General features: G+C 37.0%; 1 protein-coding gene across 1 annotated transcript in view; it reads right to left on the reverse strand.

Moving 5' to 3' along the window:
* recql5 (RecQ helicase-like 5) overlaps nt 1–11,274 on the reverse strand; it is a 45,707-nt gene that overhangs the window by 8,978 nt on the left and 25,455 nt on the right. Inside the window, exons 8-13 of the mRNA XM_036590288.1 lie at nt 8,231–8,452; nt 7,164–7,260; nt 6,063–6,099; nt 3,619–3,677; nt 2,103–2,176; nt 1,282–1,375 (exon numbers count right to left, since the gene is read on the reverse strand). Of these exons, the coding sequence (XP_036446181.1) occupies nt 1,282–1,375; nt 2,103–2,176; nt 3,619–3,677; nt 6,063–6,099; nt 7,164–7,260; nt 8,231–8,452 (583 nt within the window). The remainder of the gene's footprint in view (nt 1–1,281; nt 1,376–2,102; nt 2,177–3,618; nt 3,678–6,062; nt 6,100–7,163; nt 7,261–8,230; nt 8,453–11,274) is intronic.

The following is an 11,274-nucleotide window of genomic DNA, read 5'->3' on the forward strand; positions in this document are numbered from 1 at the left end:
ATGATTTGGGCTACACAGATCACTACAGTTTTGATACTGCTGCTTTTAAACAATAAAGAGTAATACAAAGATGGCATAAATCAGGGGCGATTCTAGACCCTATTTAGAGGGGCAGCTCTGCTGAAAAAAATTCCCTCTCAAATTCATTCTTTTGAAATCCTCAGATTTAATTTTTTTAATGTGGCACTTTTACTGCAGTGCTTAAAAAATAACCTTCAAGTTCTCCTCTTTATTTTGTGATTTCCTGGTTTGAACTGTACTAAAGATTCTGACACAAAGCTTTTTCTTCTAACTTCATAATCCTTCATGCTCGAAGAGACATTCACACTTACAGGATGTGGTAGATGCTTTTGTCCAGAGAGACTTATAATGTAATTGATATAATCAGCTAATACTCAGTATTGAGAGAATGTGGAGGACAGATTACTAATGAACACTGCAAAACTGACATATGTAACCATAAATAAGAAAGCACTCTCTGACTCCCAGCACTGTTTGGGTCCTCAGGGCTCAATACACTAAAAGAACAAAACTATAGACATTACTATTAGAGGACACATGACTTGAAATTTACATCAAGAAAGCCAATCAGGCTAACATTTTAAAAGAAACAAGTTGTTTAGTTTGTGTAAATTGCCTGTTACCTCACCATGTTTCTGCCCAGTTCCGAACCAGGGACCTTTCACGTGTTAGGCGAACGTGATGACTACTACACTACAGAAACACCCTGTCACCTCACCTCACCCACTCCTAGTAGTCAACGAGACTCCGGCATTCCTATGCTGATTGTCAAGGCCTTTAAGGGTTAATCAGGGAAAACTGACTGGTGAATAAAAAAAGAAAAAAACTCGAGACGAGACCCTGTGATGGTAAAATTCTAGACTTGCCCCTACTGAAAAAAAAGTGTTTCAAATACAGTCCATGTTTTTAAAACTACCAATTTCGTCTACAAAAAAAGTGCTTTCACCACAAACCACTGCTGTTACTTAACAACTGCTGGTCAGCCAAAATCAAGAATGGTTATAAAAAAAAAAACAAAAAAAAAAACAAGCTGTTCTCAGATATAATTAGTGCAGAATGTTTTTTTAACCAGCAAGATTGTTTAGTGGGAACTAACAGATGTAAAAATAGACTTAGTCTCGTCTCTTGTTTATGATGTGCTTATCTTCAATTAATTCTCTAATCCTTCCAACAGCTTTACATGTTCTTAAATAAGTTGTTTTTCTATAAATTGTCAGTATTGTGGCCTTAAGATGGCAACATAAGTAAAACCACACTCACCCGCTTGAGAACCGCAGCCTTATACAAGTTTGCCGACTTGCAAGATTTGAATACTTCATGCTCTATTTCTACAGCCAGAGAGAGCGTGTCAGAGCTGAGGAGGAAAACAAAAAATAATAATAAGCTGAGCTGATTCTGTCAAAAACATTAAACATCAACAACAAAAAATAAAGCATTTATAAAGAAGGTTGCATTAATACTAAATACATTACCATTGAAAATCATTTGAAAACTGTGAAGTTGCACAGGACCAGCAATTTAGAGTCATTTTACACTATGTATCTGCAACCAAATTTGATTATATTACTTAAAATACTGATTCCAAACTTCTGAACAATAATTCCAGACTTTTGAACAATGGAGTACATGTACTTGTGGTCAAATAACATTTTGTGGATGTAAGTTATATATATTAATACATCAACTACAGAGAACAGAATTCTGTACATTTTTAAGGACAATTACTGTGTATTTGCTGAAATTAAAATATTGGAAAAAATCAAATTTGGTCTGCGCAAACGTTATGACATCTCATATTTTATATTTTTTCCAATATGTTAAATTCAGCAAATACACAGAAATTGTGGCAAAATGCCATATCTAGGCGAGTTCTCGAAAAAGGATGGAACTTATTTCCACTTAGAAAATCAAGAAAACATATAATTTGACTAGGAGTCTTCAAACTTTTGCATGTGCCTGTGAATTAGTATGAATGTCTACTAAACAACCAGTCCGATTTTCAGATTCGGGTGCTTATTTTGAGCCAATTACAAGCAATTAATAGGCAGTATGTCTGATACAGGACTATCCTCAAGCAATACCTGATCGAGTGATCTGCTCCGCCTCTGTGGTTTGTCAGGCATTCCTGAAGAAGAGACAGGCAGTGCTCTCGTGCCTGAAACACACACGCCCACAGAAAATGAATAACTACAGACAAACTACTTTCAACATGTTCCCTCAGGTTCCAATTTTGTTTAATTAAACAGATAGTTGACATGCGAGATGTGACGCATGAAATCAGTATTAATGTGCGAGTATATTCCAAGCATATCAATATGTATACTATATTGCTTAGTTGATAAATAGTTTATATCATTATTATTATTATTATTATTATTATTATTATTTGTGACCATTGATGTGTAACAATATGTTGTATAACAATGCAATAAGCCACTCCAGGTGATGTTACAGTGCTTTTATCATGGTTAAACACATTAATCTGACCAGCTCTGCACCCCCACAAAAAATAAAAACTACCAAACAAACAAAAAAAAATGTTTAAATAGGCCACTAGAAGAGTTATGATCACCCCCCCCTCCTTACTGGCAACAGTGAAATCACTGTATAATTTGTAGCGTGTAGAACCTGAGCTTTCTGAGTGCTATCATGTTTTCTATCACCGTATAAAAGATGCACGAGGCTTCATCATGTATTTTTCCGAGTAAGCATGTGAGATCATTTAAAACAGAATTTAGATCGGTAAGCTATTCATTTGTTTAATCAGAGTATTGATAAAGCATGACTGATGTGTGACTTACTTTCCTATTCATTTGTTTTCTTGTTAACAAATAGTAGTTTGTGACACAAACTAAATAAAAATTTGAGAAGTTTTGTCTTTGTTAGGTAACTTTATATATCAAATAAACAAAACCACAGCATTCATAAATCACATTATTACCAAAAAAGAATAGATGTAACAGCAGAAACAGGCACTTTTTTGCGTCAGTCAGTAAAGTGTTAAGAGTTTTTTTTCAACATCCTTTAAATATGATAAAATCATAATGATGGGTTTGAGTGGCTTTTTGCCTCCTTTCTGCATTGAAGATTTCCAGTATGTCACAAGGTGAGACTTAAGACTGTGATGCATGGGGTTCGCCACTAGGGGGCAGTTCTCATGCATTTCGAGCACTGTTCCTGGCAAACAAGGCTTAAAGACATTTTTGCTTGATGACTGTGTAGCAAGTGGTATAATATCAGCTTTATGCTAGTGCAGATCTGGAAAACACTACTCAGTGGGCCTGCTTTGATAAAACCAAAAAAAAGTTTAACCATTCCACTGATTTAATTTAATCCTTAATAAAAACAAGATCTTATTCTGACTCTTTAGTCTGCAGGCACATTGTAATGTTTCCACTGAAGTCACTGTAGAAACATTCCACAGAATGTTGTGGATAATTTTGGGAAGATCCTTTAAGTGAACCTGGCAGTTGCTTTGATCTTTCAGTTCAGCGGTGACCTGCAAGTTGGCAGCTGCTGGCCCCGCCAGATTAAGACTAAACTGTCAGAGCCATATGCTAATGTGTTTCAGTGGGAGCAGCTGCCAGTGGCCATTACCTTCACTGTGAGTCTTGGGATTCTCTGACTGCTGGCCTCCTTTAATGGACAATCTGCATCTGGGGTAAAAAAGACAACAAAATAACAGGTTTGTGCCATAGTTTAATAGTGCAGTATAAATTTAGGTTCTTTAGAGTTTTGTTTTTACAGTGTAATTAAACACACTGAAATAACTTCATAAAATGAAATAAATGAAAAAATAAATGAAAGAATATAATAGTATTTAAGACAAATTCTCAATTCTATATGACGCATAAATGTTATGGCCTACTCTTTAGTCTATTTCTGAATGGTTTACAAATAAAGAAACACATATATAAACAAACAAATAAATAAGAAAATGGCCTAATTTGAATCAGCTTAGACGTAGGGAATTGCACAAATTAGCAGTGGACATAAGCACTATGCCCACTTCCCTCACATGAACTCAGCTCGTTCTTTTTGTGCAGCATGGTTCAGTTGCATGAGTAACCTCTATGATGCAATTATGATTCAAGACTTTCATCTCACAAAAAAAAGCTCAACTGGCTAAGATGGTGTTACTTTAAGTTACTTTAAAGATTGAAGTTTGACTTGCAATAGTAATCCTCTGGTTAGGTTCGGCACTGGCTTTACATGGGAAAAAATGTAGAATGTGAGAAATATGGCACTTTGTATGAAAGTTCACAGCTGTGGAGCAATAACCGAGCTCCACTTCCCCTCCAGAAGCACAAGGCCATCTAGAGGGCTTCAGATAAATGAGCTTTCACTATCAGTATTTCACTGTATTTCACACATGAAACCACAGGGGAAGTGTGGAAAAGATCGTACAAATGTATCCATTGCAAAATAAGTGCAGTCATCATGAAACTTAAGGATGTTAAGTAAATCCTGACAGGAAATTAACTGGAGCAATGTGTGACTTATATGCAAAGTAGACATTAAGGCTGAAGTGTGTAAGATTTAGCGGTATCTATTAACAGAAATGGAATATAGTATACAAAACATGTTTTCATCAATATACAATCACCTGTAACTGCAGATCATTGTGTTTTCATTAACTTAGAATGTGCTGCTATGTTGCGCCATTGCCCAGAACAGACAAACCAAACACTGGCTCTAGAAAGTGTCTTTTGCGCTTTTGCATTGAAGTGGCAGTTTAATTTGGTGGCGCTATAGCACCGGTTGGAAGATGTAGAAAGAAGAAAAATCAGTGGTTGCTGCCTGCGCCGGTGCTGGCTAACCATTTTGTGTTGTGAGAAGTTTAAGAACCCATGGCATGGCAACATATACAACCTCTAAACTAAACAGTTATCCCCCTCCTATTTTAAGCTTTTATTTTCTGGCATAAGTAGGACTTTGAATCTGTGTGAGATACTGGATTATGGAGATTACAGGACTGACTACTGTAACCGTGGTGGTGTTAAAGTGACAGTGGTAAGTGTTAATTTCTAACACAAATAGGAATTCAGACAATCATTTGGACGTTGTTAGCATTTGTGGCTATGTGGCTACAATAGGCAACAAATCATTCAAGCAAGCATTAGTCAGCCAACTTAGACTATCCAACAAACTAGAAAGAACCTACCTAATTTACTTACACCCTCTGCTCAGCAGCTCAGACATTCAGGGGGAGTACAAAGGGAAAGAGAAGGATCAGCACTATCAACATTGAGGCACCAGAATGTAACTGCTGTGCCGGTTCAGTTGGACCCGAAAATTCGAAAAAAGAAGCTGGCGAGAAGGAACTCAAGTTCAGCCTCGTATTAATCAACCAGTCTGATAAACCAGAATACTTCGACTGAACAGCATCACAGGTGGCTATATTTCTCTACTTCACCTTATCTGCTGACGTAGGAGTAGCTAGAAACTATTCGGCCGCCATGTTTTTAGATAAAACCTTTACTGAAAAGCGTGCTTCGGTCCCACCCCGATGGGATGATTTTGCCACAGATTGAGTGCAGCAGACAAGAATAGATAATTACAAAGAGGAGAGGTGCTGTTTCATTTGAATTTTGCCCTCTTTCTAGCTTGGAGTTCTCTTTGATAATGCTATTTAAATGCACTGTTAGAGAGTGAAAATGCATATAAGGTAAACAACATTTTCATAATTTGACACAATTAGTGCATAACCACATTAAGCATAGATATGCAGATGTGGAAATACATTTTTATTTAAATAAAGCTACTCATAAAGTATCTAAATCTTTGTGTAAATGAAATGTCAGTACCAATATACAAAATGGCAAATTAAAATTGCAGTACTGAATAAATCTTTTTTTATTTTAACCACGGCATATATAAGTGGGAAATTTAAATGCAAACATGCAAATACACTGCCATTTTACATATTACATTTTCATTTTAATTTTGATACTGCATTTCCATGTTTTATTCATGGCTTCAGTTGAAGGCCTAACTTCTAACAGTCACAGTTATAATACTACAGTGGGGGGGGCACTGACCTGGTGGAATAAAAGTTTCTTTCGAGTCACCTGATCCCTGCAAATAAAGACAAACAAAAACAGCACACAAAAACAAAAGAAAATAAGAACAGAATGGGACAGAGAAACAAACAAGAAAGCTTTACAGTATTAATTTGTTGCAAGACAGTGCACTCAAGATTCCAACTATGTCCAAATTCCTTAACAGCAGCATTGCTGAGAGCATTTTAATAAAAGCACTCTGATGTATCATTGGCCAGCCGTCCTTTCAATGACACAAACAAATACAGGGGTTCCCCACATTCTACAACTGAACACAGTCTATATGGAAACTGAGGAGCTTGGCTAATCCAGACACACCAGCTTTTCCCCTTCTCTCGCCCCATGTTTCTGCTCTGCTTTTTAAAACTGTGAGTTTCATTCTGACAGAGCACTGTAGCTAACAGCTGGAAAACAGATGTGTGTATGGGGGTGTAAGGTAGTGAGACAGAGTGCGTGAGAGAGAGTGAGACAGAAAAGAGAGCGACAGAGCGAGCGAGTAAAAAAGACAGAGAGAGAAGAGAGAAAAAGAGAAAAAAGAGAGAGACAGAGAGAAGAGACAGAAAGAGGGAGATAAAGAGATAGAAAATGAGTGAGGAGAGAGTGAGTGAGAGTGACAGGAAAAAAAAGACAGGACATACAAGAGACAGAGAAAGAAAGAAAGAGTGAGAGGGAGAGAGAATGAGCGAGAAGGAAGGAGAGACAGAGTGAAACAGAAAGAGACAAAGGAGAGAGAAAGAAGTTAAAGAAAAAAGAAAGTGAGAGAAATTGAGAGAAAAAAAGAGAAAGAGAAAACAAAAGAGGAGAGAGAGAGAGAGAGAGAGCAGGGGAAAGAATGCACTGAATGTTACTCAGACTGAGTAAATCAGGAACTATTTGTGGTTGTTGGCGCGCTGTGTGCAAATGATAAAGTCTGAATATTGAGGTGTGGGTCTAAGGCTGAAAGAACACTGGATCAAGAGGAAACTAACCACAGGGGCAAAATCTGGACCTGACATTAATGTGTGTTTTCTGTTTCTGTGTGTATGCTGGCTGTGTGAGTATGTGAGTAAGACAGAAGGAAACATGATGACCCAATTTTACCTTCCGTAAACTCATCTGCTTCTTAAACAGAATCCCAAACTCTTTCTTCCGTTGCTCACTGTCATCCTCTGCACTGCCCTCCCACTCCTCATCATACCTGCACACACATACATACATAAATACAAACACACACATGTGTGGAAGGATGTGGCCTCAAACAAATGCATATGCATGATACATATGAAACTATCTGTATGTAACATACATAATATATATTGTATACACAAGTACTTTTATGTAATAATTGTAGATGTAACAATACTTAACACACAATCTTGTATTATATGAAACTGTATTGCAGTATAGCATATTGTATCGTATCGTGACTAGCATATTAGCTATGGGCTAACGTAACTTATAAGCTTGCGGTTAGACTGTTAGGTTGGCACAACATGTAATTATACATATAGAGTGCTTTTTTGAATTATTTACATTTTTGCTGTGTCGAATTAAAACACCACTTATCAAACCCTAAATGATTACACCTCTAATAATAATAATAATAATAATAATAATAAAAAATGCATTATGCACATGTACATATTTATATGTAATAAGAATTTATAAAGGCTAATCTTAACCTGACCTTCACCTTTTAGTTTTCAAAAACATGAAGCTTTCATTTTGGTCCTAACAATGTAGGCAAACCTACAGAATGAGGATTTGGGTCACATTTTATTTTGATAGTCCTTCACAGCTTATCTATAGATGCTCAAATTATTAACAGATTACCTGGTGAAACTGAGTCGATTTTCTGTTACATTAGATTTAAGATTAGGCTTAAGTTTAGATTTAATAGAATCTAATAGATTCAACTTGAATTTTAGTTGCTTATAATTGATATGTAGTTGAATGTTAGTTCAAGACAAGAAGAGCATCTACAAAGGTTCTACAGTGTTACCTATTTTTGTCCTGAAAATGTACAAAAAGAAACACACAAAGACGCACTGACAGGCAGACATGCAGACTTCTCATCACGTCATTGCTAGTGGTCTGCTCTCTCCTTCATTCAGATCAATTACCCAATCCCATAAATAACAGAGACCACTAACGGTGGCTGAACTGACCTCTCAAAGCCATAACCTTTCTTTCCCCCAGCATAGAGCTCAGGGTTGAAGCCAAACGGCCCTCTAGGTTCAGAGCTCTGTGCGGGGCCGGTCCTGGTGCTGAGGGCGGCGGCTCTCTCCAGCTGAGCGCGCACTAATTTAGGGTTGCGGCAGTAGTCACAGGCACCAGCACAGTTGGGCTTCTGGTCCCCAAAGAACTGCGAGATAGTGGCATGTCTGCATCTGAAGAGGAGAACATTCACAGCAATCTGTCAATGTTGTATAATTTGGACACAAGTGAAATTTACATGAAACAATCTGAGAGCCGCTCAGTGCATATTTAAAATGAAGTCAAATCAAAGGCTATTTTTCCTTACTGAGCTCAATTTATGCCTTTGTCATTGAGGCATTACCACAGATATTAGATGCAGCAGTGAGGTACATTTCCAGAAGTTAACGAGTGGTTTAAATGCCTGCAGTGTGGAACTATTTTAAAGTGGACACAGAAAATAGCCCAAAAGCCACTTGCACCATATGCAATGCTAGTGTTTCGATCACTGTTGGGCTTTTGCTTCTTGCTTACCAGATGTAGTTCTTTGTACCATTTGGTGTGATAACTATATAGTTATATTTAATATGATTATAAAATAATATGAATTTATTATATTATAGCATTGTATATTAAAGATTGTTAACCCACTTGCTGACTGCCTCATTTAACTCAACTTTTTTTTTTTACCAAATGTGACACAGTTATGATGTCCATTTGTAGACTGTATAGTTTGTGTTATATTTGTATTGCTGGGATCTTATAGAATACAATCCAAACATTGTCCTTTTACCCATTACAGTCACTATAGAATTCCAAACAAAGTTGGCATATAGAGAAGAAAAGTATTACTGCAAGTATTTTTGGAGTGCAACATGATGAGTCAGTGACTCATTACAAATGGGGGGGGGGTGTCAAAAGTGTGCTGCACACTTTCTTTACAATACTTGTGATGACAGTCGTAAGTGGGGTTTATTTTTACACTAAAGCAAAGAGGACAGTTATAAACTGTTACCTCAACCACAAATAATAACACAGTATTTATATACTAGTTTTTAAATGAAATCATTTAATAAAAATATTTCTAAGTTCTAAGACTCTCTCTTTTAGAAGCTTACTTATTTTGCTGATCTTGTGAGGACATCGGATGTCAAGCATGGAAACACAAGCACACATGTACACACACAAACACACACACCCTCACTGAGCAATACACTCCTCCCCGCAGCACACACCAGTGGGTTTCAGGTTACAGCAGTGTCTGAAATAGCTGGCTGGGGGACTGGCCTCGGCCCTGAATGGAAACAACATGGACGTTGTAAATCTGGCAGTGGTCACACAAAGGCCTTCTGTGTGCCACGTCTGTTCAACACAACTGTAAGAGCAGTGCTGCTATTAAATAATCCAGTCAGTGTGCCACTACTTGACATTTGTTTCCTATTTTCTTGTTTTGCTGCTCAATTCAAGCAAATATTTTTTCCATTCTGAAAATTTAACAGTGCGATATTTCCCATATGTCACAGTATCAAGGTGCCTGAATATATTTAAGTTTGCACTAATAAAGTTAACGAACCTATGCTTTCTGAACACTGGTAATGCACACTAAAAAGAAATATAGTTCATCGCTACATCCACAAATGTAAGTTTAGATTATACTAATATGTACAGTCTGAACTTGCATTTGTCATATAAGGCATATGTCAACAATGCCCAGAAATGCTGCCAACTTCTCTGGGCTCAAGCTCATCTGAAATGGACTGATGCACAGTGGAAACGTATTGTGATCTGAAGAGAAACTTTTCAGATGCTTACGAAACTAATGGACATTGTGTTCTCTGGACCAAAGAAGAAAAGTACCAACCAGATTGTTACCAGTGTAAAGTTCGGTCACAGAATGGGGGTGTATCAGTGGGTAACTTGCACATCTGTGAAGGCAGCGTTACCACTGAAAGACATCTACACATTGTGGAGCAACATATGCTGCCTTCTAAACAAAGACAATGCTTATTTCAACATGACAACTACAATCCAGTCTAATGTATTACATCAGACTGGTTGTGTAATCAGAGGTACCAGAAGTGGTTTTATTCTACTTTAACTCCACGAAAGAGAATCTTACATACTATTACACAGTCTATCTTAGTGATCTGCTGAAGCGTTATAGCCTGTCCAAATTACTTCACTCAGCTGAGGCAGGCTTACAGAAGCTTATGGAAGAGAATTTCCTTATATAGCTTTTGTACTCCAGAATAGCATCCCAGAGAATATTAGGAATGCTAACTTGACAGGTGTTTTAAACATCTTTGTGTAGGCTGGTATATGCTGAGAGTATTATGAGTCATTTTTACCTGTGGTCTGTAATCATGCTATTATTTTTCGTTTAGTGTTTTTAATCTTTCAAATGCACGTACATTCCTGTTCAACTAAAATGAGAAGTGCTACATAAATAAAGATTTATATTACTAAATATTATTACTTTAAATAATACCCAGAAACCATAGATTTAGAAAGGTAAACTTTTTTATGCAGTTTAATTACATAAACTGTATTTAATCTATACTGCTAAAACTACAAATCGAGATTGTAGAGTAAAGCCGATAAATCTCCCAGCACTACAGAAAGATCAATAGTGCAACTTAATGTTGTAAGTTATAGAGGCAAACTGACTCAAACCCTGGAGACCTAATTAGGAAGCAAATGTGATTAGAGCGAAAACTGCAGAGTTAAAAATTCCACAAAAACAAAACAGAAAATGTTCAGTGGACACGGCAGCCACTCCCTTGAATGTCATTAAGGTGTGACTGGATCTTCGGCTATCGTAGAATTTTTAAACACCAAAGGCTTAAGGCAGATTTTTAAAGTTTAAAGTCGCAAAATAGTCAAGAGGGAAACCTGTGCTGAGGCAAACTGACTTTGCATTCGTCTTGGTCTTTGAAACATAGACTCCCTCCTTGTTTATGTTGAGAACTCCCTTACCTAGCCCTGGGTTATGTAACAAACACAGACACACACATTC

The sequence above is a fragment of the Colossoma macropomum genome, unplaced genomic scaffold, assembly GCF_904425465.1.
Source record: "Colossoma macropomum unplaced genomic scaffold, Colossoma_macropomum, whole genome shotgun sequence".
Taxonomy (NCBI): Eukaryota; Metazoa; Chordata; class Actinopteri; order Characiformes; family Serrasalmidae; genus Colossoma; species Colossoma macropomum.